The following is a 19,169-nucleotide window of genomic DNA, read 5'->3' on the forward strand; positions in this document are numbered from 1 at the left end:
CCACTCTTCCCCAGCCTCAACCCCACCCTCCTCTTTCATTTTCTTAGCTTTGTTACTCACCTCACTTCCCAAAACCATGCCTGGAGCCCATGGTTCCCATCCTGGAAGATAAAGTGCTATATATAGATGTAGCACAGGTCAGGCATAGAGTGCAGTTAGCCTCAAGTGGTCCTGGATTGTCAGGGTGCCAGGCACTTCTTGTGCATTATTTCATTTAATCTTCCCTATGGCTCTATGAGGAAGTGATTTTATTGCACCGTTTTACAAATGAGGAAACCCTAGTAGGAATGGAAGTAGTAGTAGCAGCAACAGTTGCCTGGCAGGATATCACCTACTCTAGAAAGCCCGCCTGGACTTCCCAGGCTGTACTATGCTCCATCTTTGCTGAATGTCAAGGAGGTCTCCTTCTCTGCTTCCCCTGCTCCTTGAGAGTCAGAGCCTAGTCGGATTCATTGCCCTACCCCCAGCACATAGTTACTGCTCTCCAAAATGCTGTGGCTGGTACTGAGCCTTGCGATGCTAACCTTCCTGGGTCATGTCTGTCTCTGTGCCCATCGGGCCCCAGGAGGACAGTGCAGACCTGAAGTGCCAGCTGCACTTTGCAAAGGAGGAGTCAGCCCTCATGTGCAAGAAGCTTACCAAGCTCGCCAAGGAGAATGACAGCATGAAAGAGGAGCTGCTCAAGTACCGCTCCCTCTACGGTGACCTGGACAGCGCTCTGTCCGCTGAGGAGCTGGCCGATGCGCCTCACTCTCGGGAGACCGAGCTGAAGGTACATCTGAAGCTGGTGGAGGAGGAAGCTAACCTGTTGAGCCGCCGCATCGTGGAGCTGGAGGTAGAAAACCGAGGCCTGCGGGCAGAGATGGACGACATGAAGGATCACGGCTGTGGCTGCAGAGGTGCGGAGGCTCGCCTGGCCTTCTCTACGCTGGGTGGCAGTGAGTGCGGGGAGAGCCTGGCGGAGCTGCGGCGACACTTGCAGTTTGTGGAGGAGGAGGCTGAGCTGCTCCGACGCTCCTCGGCAGAGCTGGAGGACCAGAACAAGCTGCTGCTGACCGAGCTGGCCAAGTACCGCTCAGAGCACGAGCTGGACGTGACGCTGTCGGAAGACAGCTGCTCTGTGCTCAGTGAGCCCTCGCAGGAGGAGCTGGCGGCTGCCAAGCTGCAGATTGGGGAGCTCAGTGGTAAGGTCAAGAAGCTGCAGTATGAGAACCGGGTGCTGCTCTCCAACCTCCAGCGCTGTGATCTTGCCTCCTGCCAGAGCACACGGCCGATGCTGGAGACGGACGCCGAGGCTGGGGACTCTGCCCAGTGTGTGCCCGCTGCTCTCGGCGAGGCCCACGGCCCCCACGCTGCCCGGCTCTGCAGAGCCAGGGAGGCCGAAGCGCTGCCTGGGCTGAGGGAGCAGGCCGCCCTGGTGAGCAAGGCCATCGATGTCCTGGTGGCCGATGCCAACGGCTTCTCGGCTGGCCTCCGCCTGTATCTGGACAATGAGTGTGCTGACTTTCGGCTACATGAGGCCCCTGACAACAGCGAGGGTCCCAGGGACACCAAGCTCATCCATGCCATCCTGATGCGGCTGAGCATGCTCCAGCAGGAGCTCAATGCCTTCACACGGAAGGCAGACAGCGTCCTTGGGAGCTCTGCCAAGGAGCAACCGGAGCCCTTCTCAACGCTGCCTGCCTTGGGCTCTCAGGGGCCCTCCAAGGAGATTCTTTTGGCCAAAGACCTTGGCTCAGACTTCCAGGTAAGATGTCCCAGTCACGGGCCCTATTCCTTTTTTTGTTAGAAACTTTGTACTGAAACCTACATAGGACAGAGAGGCATACCACGCACAAGTGTACAGCTCAATGAATTTTCCGAAGGGGAACACTGGTGTAATCATCACCCAGAACGAGAACTAGAACATGACCAGCACCCCAGGAGCCCCTCCTCATGTCTCCTGTAGCCACTATCCCCATCAAGAGAGATCATCAAGAGGGTAACCCCTCTCTTGATGCACTTTTATCCATCTTCGAAGTTTCTATAAACTGAATCATACAGCACACACTCTCCTGGGCCCAGCTTCTTTCACTCGCTGTTGTCTCACATAGCCATACTGTGTTCATTTCCATTATTGGATATGATTTAATTAGTAAATATGCCACAATTCACTTAGTAATTTACTATTGTTACATAGAGGGGTGATGTAAAAAAGGGACAAGAGGGAGGAAAAGGCCTTTTTTTTTTGGCCAGGTGCTCTTTATTCTTGTTTCTTTTGCAATTTTGATTTTAAAACACGTATTATTGAAAAAAAAAAAAAAAAGGATCCAGTCAGGTCTTAGGCAAAGGCAAGAAACGTGGCTTCCTAAAGGAATTAACTTCCAGGCTTAATGTCTATAAAATACAACTTAGAAAAACTAAAATAGCAGATGTACTTGTCTTCCCCCTAAAAAAAGCATCCTTGCAATAAGTAATCCATAGCATTCAAGCAGTTTCAGATGTGCCTGATAAAAAGGAGAGAGCCTCCTCCTTGCTGCTTCTTACTGTCTGCTGGTACCACTATTAGTAGTCTGGAGCAGGGCTGTCCAGTACAGAAGCCAATAGCCAGATGTGGCTACTTACATTTCAATCAGTAAAAATGACATGCAGTTGAAATTTCAGCGCTTTGGTCCCAGTAGGCACATGTCAAGTGCTCAGTGGCTGTGTGTGTCAAGTGGGTCAGACCCAGACCATGTCATCATAGCGTGTCCTTTTAAGTCTTACTGTATGTATCCTCTCATGTACTTGTTTTTCACCCAAGTTATTTTATGTGATAAGTCCTGTGGCCACACAACTGATTTTTCTTGTGTAATGTATCTAGTGGTTCATGTGCTTATGCTGCTATCTTTAATGCTCATATACTTTTTGTGTCAGTGCTGGAGGTACCATGGTAAGCAAAAACAGACCTGATTCTTGCCTCACCCCGCCCCCTGTCATCTAGTGGGGAAGAAAGATGTTAATCAAAATATCAGGCCACTGAATGTGAAATGACAGATATGAGGGCTCTCAAGAAAGGGCACTTGGTTCTGGGAACAAGGAAAATGATCTAGACTCCACGCCAGGGAAGGCCTCTGATCTGAGCTGAGAACAGCAGGGTCAATTAGCAGGGAAAGAGTGTTCTAAGCAGAGGGAGCGGTCTGTGTGAAGGCAGCATAACCGGCAGGAGCATGGCTGAGTTGCAGGGAGCATATTCCTCCTGAGAGCAGTGTAAGGGATCTTCCCATGTCTGTAGAGAGAGTTAGCTCTTTCTTTTCGATAACTACACGGTGTATCGTGCCATAATATCTTTAGTCTGTGCCCTGTTGATCTGGCTTGATTTTTCTTGCTTTTTTAAGCAAGCAGACTCCTCCCATGTTAGGTGTCCCCCTTGGTTCTTCTTGAGGTAGGAATGAGCTGGGGCTGCACGTATGGTAGGACAGTTGAGGCTGGCTCGGAAGGTTTGTGTGCAAGGCAGACATTCACCAGATCAGGGTTTGCACTCACCACTTAGCTACTCATTCATCCTTTGGACAGAGATTCACCAAGTAGTTGTAGGGCTGGATTTGGGCTGCAGAGCTGAATCCACTGAGGCCCCAGCCCTCAGGTGGCTGGTCAGAGCCTTTTGTAGAGACCAGAGCCCTGGGGCTGGAGGGTTGGCTGCTTCTGGCACCCGTTGAGCCCCTCCTCATTATTACCTTTCATCTCTTCTGCCTATGGCTCTGGGTGCAGCCGCCTGACTTCAGGGATCTGCCGGAATGGGAACCCAGGATACGAGAGCCCTTCCGTGGTGGTGACTTGGACTCCAAGCCTGACCCCAGCCGGAACTTCAGGCCTTACAGAGCTGAAGACAATGATTCCTATGCCTCTGAGGTGGGTTTAGGCTTGATCAAGCAAGGGGAAGGGCAGGAGGAGAGTGACTGGGGCCTCCCAGAGGCTGGGTGATCTGTGGAGAAACTTAGCTGATGATGATACGGACTTTGAGTATTCTGTTTCGTTCCCTGCTTCCTGGCAGCAAGGGCTAAAAGGGAGACAAGGACGTTTGAGCCATTCTCTCAGCCTGATAAAAGGAAGCTTATAAACTCATTTGAAGAGATGGATTTTGCTTTGCTATACTAAATTTCACTGGGAGTTGAATAATTTATGTCATTTAATGAAACCATTTCTTTAGCAGGAGGGCAGCAGTCAGGCTGACAGGGTTCAGATTGTGGATCTGCTACGTACTGGCTGTGAGATTGTAGACAAGTCACTTTACCTCTCTTATCTCAGTTTTCTTACCTTTACAATAAAGGTGATCCCTCAGAGGGCTGTTGAAAGGATTAAATGCATGAAAAGCCTTGTTAAAACCTGGTCCCCTTTGGGTGAGGAGGAGGAGGAGGGGGATGACGCATCTCAGGGCCTCAGGGCACCCATCACTGTGGCTTTGTGGCCTTGGGCATGTTCCCCTTCTCTGGCTGCATCTTCCCCCATTTGTAACATGGGAGAATTCAAGTGGGTGGTGGCTGTAGAATTTCTCGGATTCCCTGGTCCTTGAGGAATTCCTGGTGGTTCTGAGTCCCTCCCAAGCGTTCTAAGTCTCTGTTAGCACTTCATAAATGAACCTGAAGTAGGAAAAGGCTCATGTGGATTGGGACGGAACTTACCCAGGGACTCCTGAGACATGGAGAACCTTGTGTGTGCCCTAACCTAAGCACCACTTTCTTCTGAACATCCATGAGAAGGCAATTTTGTGGTCCCAGGAAGGCCAGTCTGTAAGTATCCAGGGGGAGAATATCCCTTGATAGATCAAACTCTCTAAGTCCAAGCTTCCTAGCAGCCATGGCATAAAGGGGAAAAAACAAAACAAAACAAAACAAAACACAACATGAGATACTTAGGTCTCATTTTCCGAGAAAAGGAAATAGGCCAGCTTACCTGCATGCATTCAGTTATTGTTTCATTCAGCCACTCTTTACTGAGCAGTTGCATTTGCCAGGTTCTGTGTTAGGCACTGAGTTCAAGAAGAACACCAGAGACAGCAGGTAGTATCCAGCCCTGCAAGGATCTTTAATATAAAATAAGCATACAAGATAGACCTTAAGTCAGAGTACCTGCCATTGCTAAGTTTCCATGTTATTGGTCAGATAATATGTGGGTTCTTTTTTTTTTTTTTTTTCACAGAGGGACATCTTGCCATGCCTGGGAAGGTTTTATGTAGGAGTGGCAGATGACATTTCCTTTTTTTTTTTCCTGCTTAACATGACAGCATAAAAATTTCTCTGTGTTGCCAGAAATACTTAAAAATTTTTTTTGTAAATTGAAGTATATAAACACACAGAGAAAAGCGCTTGTCTTGTAAGTGGACAGTTCAAACAACCTTCACAAACTGAACACTCCTCTGTCATCAGCGAGCACATTAGTAAACAGAGCATTTGACCTGTCCTTAAAGCTTCCCTTCTGGTCCCCATCTAGTCATCATCCTGACATCTAACAGGATAGATGTCTAACAGAACATTGCCTAAATGTTGTCTAAACAGAACATGTACTTAGCTACACATGCTTATAAATACAATTACCCCTCAAAATGTAGAGTTTTACTGTCTTTCTCTTAGGATTTTATTATATAGTCATTATAAGCAACATGTAAGTACAGCAAAGCCCCTAAGCAGCATTGCATAAAGATATGAAGAGGCAAGTTAAGATCAAATTAACCACCGTTCACATTTAAGTGTATGTGTCCATGTCCTTCCTGTTTTTCTATTGAAGGATAATTTATTTATTTATTTATTTATTTATTTATTTATTTATTTATTTAAGATTTTATTTGTTTATTCATGAGAGACCCAGAGAGAGAGGCAGAGACATAGGCTGAGGGAGAAGCAGGTTCCCTGTGGGGAGTCTGAGGTGGGACTCAATCCCAGGACTCTGGGATCACAACCTGAGTGAAAGGCAGATGTTCAACCACTGAGCTACCCAGGTGTCCTTCTTTTATTTATTTTTTTATTGAAGCATAATATAATAAGATATGTGCAATGAGGGACACTACCCTTAAGTGTACAGTTGAATAGACTTTTACATATGTATAGACTTATTAACCACACATATTAATGCCTTTATTTATCCATGGCGTTTCTAAAATTTTGAAGTGATAAACAATGAGACAAGGAACATCTTTGTGAATCAACCTTAGTTTTCTCTTTCTTACATTTTCTTCAAATGTATTTCAAAGAGAGAAAGTATCCAGGCGACATTATAATAATAGCTAGATTTGATGTGCACAATTTTAATTGTCATAACAACTTCCTGAAGTAGGGTCAGCCAGTGTGCCTGATTTGTACTCCAAGGATAGCTTGGAACCCCCCTCTACTCTTGTCCTCTGACCACGGCTCTGTCCCCCTCCTGTTCTCCCCCTCTGTCTGTGTCCCTCACCCCTATCCCAGATCAAGGAGCTGCAGCTCGTGCTGGCAGAGGCTCATGACAGCCTCCGGGGCCTGCAAGAGCAGCTCTCCCAGGAGCGGCAGCTACGCAAGGAGGAGGCCGACAACTTCAACCAGAAGATGGGCCAGGTGGGTAGTGCCCTGTGTCCCCCCACCCTCACCCTAGCACCGACTCTGTCTTCTCTTCCTTGAACTGAAGGCAGACACCTTAGGGTTCCACGAGGCTTCAGAAGCTAAGGGCATCGGGAAACATGAGTCTTTTGGCCCTCCCTGTACTTGATTGTGCATTAACTTGGACTGGAATCTTGGGGTGGTCATTGACTGCCTGTTTGACCTCAGGCCAATCCTGTCTCCTCTCTGGGCCTCAGATTCCCAACCATGACATATTGCCCCCATCAGAGCTCAAAACCTGTACCAGAAAGGGCCATAGGTCTGGCCACTAATCAAAGTTCTGCTTTGATAGTTCTGCTAATAGAAAGCATGTACGAAGCCCTTCCTGTATGTCAGGGCTGTGCAATGCTCTTTTCACACATTATGTCCTTTAGTTCTCAGGATTTCACCTGTGAGGTGTCCCCATTTCATAGATGGGGAGACTGATGCCTAGGGAGCTGAAGCATTTTTCCTAGGCTGCACATCCAAGTCTCTGCTAAGTCCTGACATTGCATTATTTCCTAGGGATTGGCATAGTCTCTCTCCCAGCATGTACTTTGTACTCCATATGGGTCACCCCTTCCTGCCTTCATTGCTCACCATCCCAGGTTCCTTATCAGATGTGAGAGTTGTTGTGAACTCTCTTTGGCAGCCAGTATTTGCTCATTAAGTGATGTCATGGTTTTTATAGTGAGGCAGAGCCGGGTTCAAATCCTACTCTCAATGATCCATAATTGTGATTGCTGCTGCTTTGATGAACTTCTCTTCCCTGGAGTTTATCTCAACAGAATGAGCTGATATTGGTAGAGTCCCTGGCAGGGATCACCAACAGCCACCTCCCAAACTTTCTTGTCTTTTATCTGAGGCCTGGAATGGCAAGGGGTAGTGCTGGGAAGGTAGCGGGGTGGGGTGTGCTCACTCACTCTCTTTTCTCCCTCCCAGCTGAAGGAGGACCAGCAGAGGGCGCTCCTGAGGCGAGAGTTTGAGCTGCAGAGTCTGAGCCTCCAGCGGAGGCTGGAGCAGAAATTCTGGAGCCAGGAGAAGAACATGCTGGTGCAGGAGTCCCAACAGTTCAAACACAACTTCTTGCTGCTTTTCATGAAGCTCAGGTGGTTCCTCAAGCGTTGGCGGCAGGGCAAGATTTTGCCCAGCGAGGGGGATGACTTCCTTGAGGTATGGTTCCCCTGGTACCAGGACTAGGGCAGGGGGGTAGGGCGGAGAAGATAGAACTAGAGGGACACCTAGCTGGCATTGACATAGCGCTGAGGCTCATCTCCAAGCCATCAGCTTGCAGGCTTCCATCCCTGCATTCATTCACTTGTTCAGCATCTACTTGTTGAGAACCAGCTCTTTACTGGGCGCTGTGGCAGGTGCTGGGGATACTATGGTGAAGACAGACTTGGTCCTGCCTCACCAGGGGAAAGTCTCTTTGGGGGCTGATAGGTCTTTAACACCTCTCTAATACTTGTTCATTTCCCTTCGTAATGAACCTCAGAGTCCTCAGCAGGCAATGGTGTCTAGGTAAATTTAATAATCTAGTTTTGTTAATTCTATATTATATGCTGATAGAGTAGAGTATATACTGCTTGTAACTCTTTTAAAGTATACATTGCATATAATAAAGTGCACACATCCTAAGTGTACAGCTGATGAAGTTTTGTCACATACATCTGTATAGTCCCCAACCCAGATCACAACAGAGCACATTTCCAGTGACCCCAAAGGATCCCTACTATTCCAGTCAATATGCCTACCCCAGCTGTCAGCACTATTCTGATTTCTTTTGCCATGGGTTATTTTGCCTAATCTAAAACTTCATATAAGTGCATGTAGTCTTTAGTACCTGGCTTTGTTTGCTCAATATAATTTTTTGAGATTCACCAAATTTTATAGAAGTAGTTTTTGTTGCTTTTTGGTGGCTCATAGGGGGAACAATCCAGTACATTTTTTATTGCTGCTTATTTTTGACTTATGAATATACTATTTAATTTTACTTAATTCATTAATTTAAGTAGGCTCCACACCCAGCATGGAGCCCAGCATAGAGCCCAAATGCAGGACTAGAACTCGCAACCCTGAGATTAAGACCTGAGCTGAGATCAAGAATCAGATGCATAATGTACTGAGTAGCCCAGGTGCCCCCCCATTTTAACCATTTTTAAGTTTACAGTACATTAGTGTATATTAGGTATATTCACAGTGCTATGCAACCATCACCATTATCCATCTTCAGAACTCTTTTCATTTTGCACAGCTGAAACCTTGTACCCCTTAGAAAATTCCCTATGACCACCTACCCTGGTTCCTGGCAGCCACCATTCTATTTTCTGCCTCTGTGATTTTGTCCACTAAGTACCTAATATGAAAGGAATCATAGTATCTGTCTGTTTGTGGCTGGCTTAGTTCACATGTCCTCGAGCATCATGTCCTCAAGGTTCATCTATGTTGTAGCATGTTGCAGAATTTCCTTTCTTTTTAAGGTCGAATAATATTCCATTGTATATATGTATAAGCCACATTTGTTTTACACAGAAGTTGTATATACATAAGGGGTACACCTTAACATTTTGATACATGATAACCTCAATCAAGCTAATTAACATGTCCGTATCACTTCACATAGTTACATTTTCTTTCCTTCTTTCTTTTTCTTTGTTTTTGTTTTTTGGAGGAGAGGGGGAGAGAGTGTGTGTATGGGGGAGGAGGTAGAGGCAGAGGGAGAGAGAAATAGAGAATCTTTTTTTTTTTTTTTTAAGATTAATTTATTTAGGGACACCTGGGTGGCTCAGTGGTTGAGTGTCTGCCTTTGGCTCAGGGCATGATCCCAAGATACTGGGATTGAGTCCTGCGTTGGGGGAGCCTGCTTCTCCCTCTGCCTATGTCTCTGCCTCTTTGTCTGTTGTCTCTCTTTTTAAAATATTTTATTTATTTATTCATGAGAGAGTACACATGCTCACATTGAGAGAGCGCAAAAGAGCTAATGAGGAGAGAGACAGAGGGGGAGAGAATCTTAAGCCAGACTTCCTGCTAAGCCCAGAGCCTGACACTGGGCTCAATATCATGACCCATGAAATCCTGAGTCAGATGCTGAACCTACTGAGCCACCCAAGTACCCTGAGAGAGAGAATCGTAAGCATACTCCATGCCCAGCACAGGGTCTGACATGGGGCTAGATCTCATGACCCTGAGATCATGACCTGATCTGAAATCAAGTGTCATATGCTTAACTAACTAAGCCACCCAGGTGCCCCTCTTTTTTTTTTTTTTTAATAATACAAGTACTTAGGTCTACTCTCAGCAAATTTCTTTTGTGTGTGGGTGTGTGCAGTTTTTAAATTTTTTTTAAGGTTTAATTTATTCATGAGAGACACAGAAAGAGAGGCAGAGACACAGGTAGAGAGAGAAGCAGGCTCCATGCAGGGAGCCTGATGTGGGACTTGATCCTGGTACTCCAGGATCATGCCCTGGACTGAAGGAAGGCACTTAACTGCTGAGCCACCCAGGCATCCCAACTCTCAGCAAATTTCAATTATACAATACAGTATTGTTAACTATAGTCACCATGTTGTACGTAGATCTCCAGAACTTATTCATCCTGCATAACTGAAACTTTGTACTCTTTGACCAACATCTCCCTATCACCCCCACCCCCACCCCTCCTCCCTGCCCTTGGCAACCACTGTTCTGCTCACTTCTTTTATGAGTTTGGCTTTTTTTTCCATTCCACATACAAGCTCACTGCTTGTATGAGTTTGACTTTTTTTCCATTCTACATGTAAATGAGATCTTGCAGTATTTATATTTCTGTATCTGGCTTATTTCACTTAGCATAATGTCTACTAGGTCCATCCATGTTATCAAAAATGGCAGGATTTTCTTCTTCTTTTTCTTTTTTTTTTTTATTTTATTTATTTATTCATGAGAGATACAGAGAGAGAGGCAGAGACATAGACAGAGGGACAGGCAGGCGCCCTCTGGGGAGCTGAGGCAGGACTTGATCCGAGGACCCTAGGATTAACGCCCAGAGCCAAAGGCAGATACTCAACCACTGAGCTACCCAGATGTCCCAGATTTTCTTCTTTTTTATGACTGATAATATTCTATGGTATTGTATATACGTACACCACATTTTTTTTAAAGACTTTATTTATTTATTCATGAGAAACACAGACAGAGGCAGAGACATAGGCAGAGGGAGAAGCAGACTCCCCATGGTGAGCCTGATGTAGGACTCAATCCCAGGACCCTGTGATCATGCCCTTAGCTAAAGACAGACACTCAACCACTGAGCCATCCAGGCATCCCATACACCACATTTTCTTTATCCATTCATTTGTGAACGCTTAGGTCGTTTCTATATCTTGGCTTTGTGAATAATGCTGCAGTGAATATGGGCCTGCAGATAGCTCCTTAAGATTCAGATTTCATTTCCTTTGGATATGTACCCAGAAGTGGGATTGCTGGTTCACATGGTAGTTCTATTTTTAATATTTTGGGGAACCACCATATTGATTTTTTTAACCACCATATTGATTTTCCAGGAAGCCAGTTTTGGCTTCTGAGTTGGATATTCTCCTACCCCCTCCGAAGTGAATTGGAGACCACATAATCTATATTTTTAAGTCCGTTTGTCTCAGGCAAATCCTCCATATTTGGTATAAACCTTTCTAGATATTTCCATGTACTTGAGCAACAAAGAGAAAAAGAAACTACTTTAGAAAAAAAAAAGATAAGGGGATCCCTATGTGGCTCAGTGGTTTAGTGCCTGCCTTCAGCCCAGGGCCTGATCCTGGAGTCCCGGGATTGAGTCCCACATCAGGCTCCCTGCATGGAGCCTGCTTCTCCCTCTGCCTGTGTCTCCGCCTCTCTCTCTCTCTCTCTCTCTTTCTCTCTCTCTCTCTCTCTCATGAATAAATAAATAAAATTTTTATTAAAAAAAAAGAAAAGTGTAGAAAATTAAATAATATATGTGTTTATAATTAATAGAAATATACATGTTTATTGAAATAGACATAATTAGATATTATGGGGTACCTGGGTGGCTCAGTCAGTAAAGCATCTGCCTTCAGCTCAGGTCATGATCTCAGGGTCCTGGGAATGAGCCCTGAATGGGGTTCCCTGGTCAGTGGGGAATCTGCTTGTCCCTCTCCCTCTGCTCCTTCCCCTACCCCCCACTTGTGCTCTCCCTCCTTCTCTCTCTCAAATCTTTAAAAAAAGATATAACCACATATATTGTCAAAACAGATACATACATTTGCATAAACATAATCTAAACAGATATAGCTATATAAATAATAAACTTAATATATATTCTTACTCTCAAAGAATATATGTGTCCACACATGCAAAATTGTATGTGTGAAATGACACTATACATGTGAATGATAAACCCTAGGCACTGAGTGTAGTGTTCTAGGTATTGTTTTAAATACTTCAGGTGGATTACTCCATTTCATCTTTATAAATATGCTATGATATGGAAATAATTATTATTCCCATTCTACTGCAGATAAAGATCTTTGATTACTTGCCTCAATCCTGAAATCTGGAAGCTCTAAACGAAATCTGTATTTGGTTGCATCTAACTCAGTTGGAAAAGGTTGGCCTGACATTCATTTGGCACAAAACCTTTATCCCATCTCATGTTAATATTCATATGTTTATAGGGGAAGCATGAGTGTGCTTGGCTTGAGCATAGAGTGGTACCCCAGACCTGTTGGGGCAGTTGTACAATATATAGTGTATGTACCATGTTGTCTTTCTAAAGCCCTGAGCATTCTGAATTCCAAGCACACCTGGACTCAAGGATTTCGGGGAAAGAATCATGCATCTGTGTATACAGACAACCAAGGTCTGTATGTTTGGATACTCATGACCAGGGACAGAATTGGGGTGTTAATTCAGGCAGGCCCTGCCCTGCCCCCTCCCCATATTTCCCAGCCTTGGTACCTGCCCTGACACTAGAAGCCCTTCATTTGGTTTCTAGGACATCACACTCTCTTGGGTTTCCTTCCACCTCACTGGTTGCTCCTTCTTGATCTCTTTGGCTGGACCCTCCTTTTCTCCCTGACCTTCCTTAACATCAGAGTCTCCCAGACTCAGCCCTTGGGCCACGTCTCTCCCTTACCTACACCTGCTCCCTCGGGAGCTTATCCCGAGGATAGGCTGACTTAAATATGACTTAAATGGCCTTTCTTGCACATTGTGAATCTATCCAGAATCTATCTAGAGTCTGACCTAGCCACTCTGCCATCCCTCCTGGCTGAGCCACCATCACTCATTCCCTGGATTTTCACTACAGCCTCTTACTGGTCTCTTTTCTCTATCCTTGCACCCTTCCACCAAGCATTTTGCATTTCAGAAGGGTATGGGGAAGTACCCCAGGTGGCATAGGCTCCACGTGGATGGCATCCTCCGAAATTTTCTGATGGAGGTTCTGTTGCTGCCCAGTAGGCTCAGCAGCTGCAGTGATCTCATGAAACCAAAAGTCAGGTGGGGATCACTTCTCAGCTCACAGTCCTCCCCTGGCTCCCATTTCACCTAGAGCAGAAGCCAGAGTCCCTACAAGTCCTGAGCCTGGTCCACTAGGCTTGTTCCCCGTACCTCTCTCACTTTCTCCTTGGCTCTCTTGCTTCCCTCAAACAGACATGTTCCCACCTCAGGACCTTTGCATTTGCTGTGCCCTTTCCCTGGAATTCTCGACCTGCAGTTCACATTATTTAGTCTCTCACCTCTTTCAGGGCTTTGCCCAAATATCAGCATCTTTCTGAGGCACTCCTTGACTAGCTAGCCACATGCAGCACACCCCAGCTCCTTTGCTTGCTTTTCTCCTTGACACTTCACTGTGTGATGTTCCAAATATTTAATGCTGTTTCATACATTTCACTTATTTGTATGTTTTCCCGCTACTGGAATGGAAGCTAAAGGGGACAAGGGTTTTTGTCTGTCTTGCTCCCTGGCTTATCCCCAGCTCCGAACATAGGGCCTGGTGCATGGTAGGTTTTCAGTAAATATTTTTTGAGTGAATGATGGATAGGCACTCCAGTCAGAACCTGGCTTCTTTCTGCTTCATTCTCATCCTGGTTTCCTTGGGTGGCTCTGGACTTCTACCCAGAATCCATCAGCAGCAAACCCCCTCCCAGGAAAGTTCTCTCTGTCCACCCAAACTTTTGGTTGCCTTTTCTATAATTATGGGGGCCCCTGTGGGCCTTTTATTCCATCCACAGGGCCTACCTGTTGACCTCATCTGGCAACATGGTTATTTCTGAGTAGCTCTCACGGATGCCTGATGGCCCTTGGGACAGAGGTGGCATTGGAGGAGAGAGGGGCCTGCCTTCCCAGCTGTACTCCTAGGCCTAGATGGTGCCTAGGAGCCCAAGTTAAAATCTGGGAAATCAGTGTCAAACTAGAGTACCGTTGGTCCATCCTGGACCATAAATCCCTCTTTTTTCTTTCTGCCCGGATGTGTCATACCCTTTCCATCTGGGCCACTAGCCTCAATCCCCTTTCCTGATGCTCAGACTCCAGGCATGACACCCTTCCAGTCCCTATTGAATGTGGCTTTTTAAAAATAGGTAAATAGCATGAAGGAGCTGTACCTGCTAATGGAGGAAGAAGAATTAAATGCCCAGCATTCAGATAACAAGACCTGCACGGGGGACAGTTGGACCCAAAATACGGTGCGTTCCCAGTCCTGTCCTGCCCATGCTTCCTTTGTCTGTTTGATGATCACTTCCTTCCATCTTCTCTGACCTGTCTTGCATGGGGCACTGGAGCTGCAGATGGTTAATACCTGGTTACTGGCCCCAGATGCTTAGTGCTGTGGGGCTGATAAGTCATCTGGTGGCAGTGACAGCAGTTGGACTGTGGTCACATGCAAGAGAGCAGTTAATTCTGTCTAGAGTGTAGGGGACAGTGTCACAGTGAAGGGATAATAGGTGGAGGGTTTTGAAGGATGAATAGGAGCTTGCATAATAGAGAATGGGGCAAAGGCTCTTTTGGACCAAGGTAACTGTTTGCAGAGGTGTGGCAGGGTATTCTGGGATTGGCTATGGGTTGGGATGTACATAGTAGGGGTAAGGACATCAAGTTGGGGTCATATGAAGAGAGGCCTTGTGGTCTGGAGTTAGGAACCCTCAAATCAAGCCATGGGGCAGAAAGTGATGGGGTCAGGCTCCCAGGGTCATACACAGTTAGCTTGGGTAGGTAGGAAATAGGTCATGAGCCAAGGAGAGATGATGGGGCCTGAGTCAGCCTGTTACGGAGGCTGCATAGATAGCTTGGATTCACCCTGTGGCCCACGGTGGGTCAGAGAGACAGATCTTGGGCAAGGATAAAGACCCAGGGCCTAGGCTCTGCAGAAGCTCAAAGAAGTCCGGGCCCATCTCACATTTAGGCTGAATAATAATTGCTGTGACCTCAGGAGGTTTTATGTGAGGCTGGGGTACGTGTCAGCCTAGGAGGTGGCCAGGCCTGGGCTCAGCTCGGTGAGATGATCTGGGGAGATCATGGGGATTGCTCAAGACCAGACAGAGTACTGGGCTGGGCTCTGGGTAAATGCTCCCAGCCCAGGCTCCCCTTCCCACCCCTCCCAAGCTGCTGACCCAGGCTTTGCCCCCATCTGCAGCCCAATGAGTATATCAAGACACTGGCTGACATGAAGGTGACACTGAAGGAGCTGTGTTGGCTGCTTCGGGATGAGCGCCGTGGTCTGACTGAGCTCCAGCAGCAGTTTGCCAAGGCCAAGGCCACCTGGGAGACAGAACGGGCAGAGTTGAAGAGCCTTACTGCCCAGGTGAGTCCCTGACCTGTCAGAGACATTCCCCCCTTTTATTCCTCCCTCATCTAAGCCCTCAGGGGTGTTAGATCTGGGAGCACAATGCCCAAGCCATGCTTCTAAGAGGCATAGGAACCACCTCTTCACCTCCTCTTGTAGTCCAGAGAGGGCAAGAGATTTACCTTGAGTCACACAGCAAAGGTGCCAGAAACACTGGGGACTGGAAGTCACTGGGCCAAGAAAGGAAGGTGGAGGATTGACAAATGGGCATGGGACGTCATAGGCACTTCTGCTGCACCACCATGGGTTCACAGGTGAGGCCAGATGCTTAACTACCTGTCTGTACCTGGTCATATCCTTCACACGTGTAGCCAGACTTCTGTTGCCTGCTGTCCTCATTTACTCCCCCATCTCGTCATAAGGATCCCCTTCATCCCTTGCTACCTAGCTTTGTTTTACTCCCCTCCCCACAATCCAGTGTGACTGCAGGAGCCTTAACCAGGAGCCCTAGAGGTGTGGTCTCTGCTGTGTGCTAGGGGGCAAGTTGCTGCCTTCCTCTGGTCTGAAAAGTGAGAGGGCGGGTTTCTTCCCAAAGAAAACGCCCTGACCTTCTCCACCGCCACCACCTGCCATGACTCTTCAGGTCCCAGCTTCCTCCGAGCCTGCCCCTGTGGCAGGCTGCCTTTCTGGTCATCACGGGCTCCTTGGGGGTGGGTACACTGATAATCTCTGCTGGATGAGTAACAAAACCAGCACAGAAGGGTTAAGGTTCTTTACCAGGTTCTTACACTCAGCAAATAAGTGGCAGATTTGACCCTGGCTCCCCAAACTTCTGTCTCTCCGGGCTTCTCTCACTCACTATGATCTCAACCTTCTTCCCAGTGCGCACAGACTTCTGGCTTCCCTGTGCCACCCTTCTTTCCTCTCACCGTCCCTGTAGAGCTCATAGCTCCTGCCCCATCTGCACATTTCTTCCTGACCCCCAAACCGAGCCATTCTAGATGCCCCTACCCACTGGGAAGCTGACCGGCCCGTATGGGGTTCCACATACCAAACCACAGCCTGGGAAGGTACACTGAGGCTTGAGGCTTTGTGTTTACCTCCTGCCACCCCGAGGCTTGGTGCCGTGAAAGCCATCACACTGGATTCATTCCTGCACACATTCATTGTGTGACTGTGGGCACATGTCCCCCGCTAACCATAAACCCAGACCACTTGTAAGAGTTGTTAGAGTATGAGAAGCGGTAACTAGGAAACTGCCATTTTGTAGCTATGTGACCTGGGACAAATAACCTCTTTGAACCTCTTTCTCTTCCCTAAAATATCGAGAAAAGCAGTTGTCTTGCTGAAATTTCGTGAGGATACCGAGATAATGCTTGAGAAGCCCTTAGCATGGAGCTTGGCAAGTGAAACGAGCTCCATGCAACCCCCAATTTGAGGAGGGCTTAGTTCTGCATGGGATGGTCAGCAGGTGGGGGTTCTTCAGAGGAGAGCTCTCCCCCACCGCCCCCTGCTGGTGCCTGAGAGTGAAGGAGGGTGGACAGGGAGCCAGAGAGGAAGGGTCTCCTGGTGCCAGCCACCCAGTTTGCTCTTCCTTCTGCTGCAGGTGGAGCTAAAGACTGGCAAAGGGGCTGGGGAGCGGGCAGGGCCTGACTGGAAGGCAGCCCTACAGAGGGAGCGTGAGGAGCAGCAGCACCTGCTGGCTGAGTCTTACAGCGCTGTCATGGAGCTGACACGGCAGCTACAGATCAGCGAGCGCAACTGGAGCCAGGAAAAGCTGCAGCTGGTGGAGAGGCTTCAGGGTGAGAAGCAGCAGGTGGAGCAGCAGGTGAAGGAGCTGCAGAACCGTCTGAGCCAGGTGAGGCCTGCTCCAGCCACAATGGGGACTCATTGTGGGATAAGTCCGGGGCTGGGATCTCCTCCAGTTATAGCTGGATCCAGGTGCTCAGAGAAGGCAATAGGTGCTACATCTGCCTCTCTGCCAATCTCTCAGGCTTGCTCTCCTCTGTGCTTTATTCATAAGCCAAAGCTGTCTTCAAATATGGTCACTGTTTTGTGCTCATATCATCCCAGCTTAGCAATGGTAATAGAGAGTTTTCCTTTTCCACAAGGCTGATTGGCCAGTTGTAAGTCATGTGCCTACCCCTAGAGCTAGCAAAGCCCGAAAATTTGGGAAAATTAGAGTCCTTTGAGGACCAAAAGAGGGGGGAATAGGAAAAAAAACATCATTGACCGTTACACCCTACTACACATCATACACCCAGCTGCCATTTACCAAGCTGCTGTATGCCACTCTTTTTGACTTTTTCCTTCATTTTACTTTTTATTTAAATTATATAAATCAAGACTTCATCTTTATATGAGACCCAAATATTGCAAAAACATACTTTAACCCATTCCTCCCTTTCTTGCTGCTTAATTTTATATTCAGAGATTCCTTTTTTTTTTTTTTAAGATTTTATTTATTTATTCATGACAGACACAGAGAGAGAGAGAGGCAGAGACACAGGTAGAGGGAGAAGCAGGCTCCATGCAGGGAGCCTGATGTGGGACTCAATCCCAGGTCTCCAGGATCACACCCCGGGCTGAAGGCAGCACTAAACCGCTGGGCCACTGGGGCTCCCCAGATTCCCTTTTTTTAAGTCAATCATGTTATCATAAAATATATATTGTTTATACTTATTTGCCTCTTTCATAGAGAGCTGTTCACGACTAGAGGCTGGTCACGTTCCATCTAATATACTCATTCCTAGTACGGAGCCCAGACTTTCATGTGATTCAGCTGCTGCTTAGCTGACCTAGCCCATCCAGGAATTGTAGCATGAAGTAACATAGTTGTGACAGCGGTTGTTGTAGCACATAGAATGGCATCTATAAGGATGCCTGTAAGTGGTTGCTTTCATCAAATCCATCTTTTGGTGGCTCAGAGCTGCTGCCCAAGGGAAAATGGCTCTTAGTCCATGACTGGGTCATCCGTGCTCTGAGCAGAACCTGGGAAGTGGCCTTGCACAGACCAAGGCCCACTCATCAGCCATGCCTGCCATTGACCATCATCTTTACCCTTGCCCAGCTGCAGAAGGCCGCTGAACCCTGGATCCTGAAGCACTCAGACCTGGAGAAACAGGACAACAGTTGGAAAGAGGTGAGTAGGGTAACAGGCCATCATGTGCTCTTGGCTCCTGGCTGCTCTGCAAAGTCCCTCACTTGCGGGGGTGTGACAGGGAGGAGGCTAACTCTGTCCCACCAATCACACCCTTGCATTTTGGGCTTCTCAATCCTGGGATCTCTACCCCATTGTTTCAGCAGATGGTTGAGGACTTGTGAGGAGTCCTCTGCCAGCCCCATCCTTCCGTGTCTGGAGAGAGGCTGGGTGTCTGTGTTCCTGGCCAGGTGCTTGCCCTCTCTTGGTTTCAACTGTGCCTTTCAGAAAAGCAAGGCCTCTGAGTAGCTGTGTGATCCTGAATGAGTCACTCTCTCCCTCTCTGGGCTCCAGTTATGTCAGTGGTAAAATGAAAATCCCATTTTCTGCTGAATCTTGAGGTCACTGCGGTCACCACCAGCAGAACAGTGGCCACTGGGTGCTTGGTTGCTGTCACCACATTCAGAATAACTTCTAAAAAGACTCTTTCCTTGGGGTTCTCTCTTGGAGCTCTGATTGGCCAAGCCTGGATCACATACCTATGTGAGTGTTAGGCCCACTTGTAGCCAGAAACTGACCAATGGGCATTGTAGATCTGTGTGGACATCAGTCCTGCTTACAAGAGGCAATCCAGGGTCAGCTCTTGCACTGACCTCCTGTCAACTTCCCTTGGTGTGCTGGTGGCCAGAAC

At 47.4% G+C, this 19,169-nt stretch overlaps 1 protein-coding gene across 1 annotated transcript in view; it reads left to right on the forward strand.

The window, feature by feature from the left end:
- The window catches only part of SOGA1 (suppressor of glucose, autophagy associated 1), a 73,810-nt gene that overhangs the window by 39,907 nt on the left and 14,734 nt on the right, over nt 1–19,169 (forward strand). Inside the window, exons 5-12 of the mRNA XM_055300315.1 lie at nt 566–1,747; nt 3,730–3,870; nt 6,417–6,542; nt 7,506–7,736; nt 14,138–14,242; nt 15,190–15,357; nt 16,946–17,197; nt 18,410–18,481. Of these exons, the coding sequence (XP_055156290.1) occupies nt 566–1,747; nt 3,730–3,870; nt 6,417–6,542; nt 7,506–7,736; nt 14,138–14,242; nt 15,190–15,357; nt 16,946–17,197; nt 18,410–18,481 (2,277 nt within the window). The remainder of the gene's footprint in view (nt 1–565; nt 1,748–3,729; nt 3,871–6,416; nt 6,543–7,505; nt 7,737–14,137; nt 14,243–15,189; nt 15,358–16,945; nt 17,198–18,409; nt 18,482–19,169) is intronic.

Source organism: Nyctereutes procyonoides, unplaced genomic scaffold, assembly GCF_905146905.1.
Source record: "Nyctereutes procyonoides isolate TBG_1078 unplaced genomic scaffold, NYPRO_anot_genome, whole genome shotgun sequence".
Taxonomy (NCBI): domain Eukaryota; kingdom Metazoa; phylum Chordata; class Mammalia; order Carnivora; family Canidae; genus Nyctereutes; species Nyctereutes procyonoides.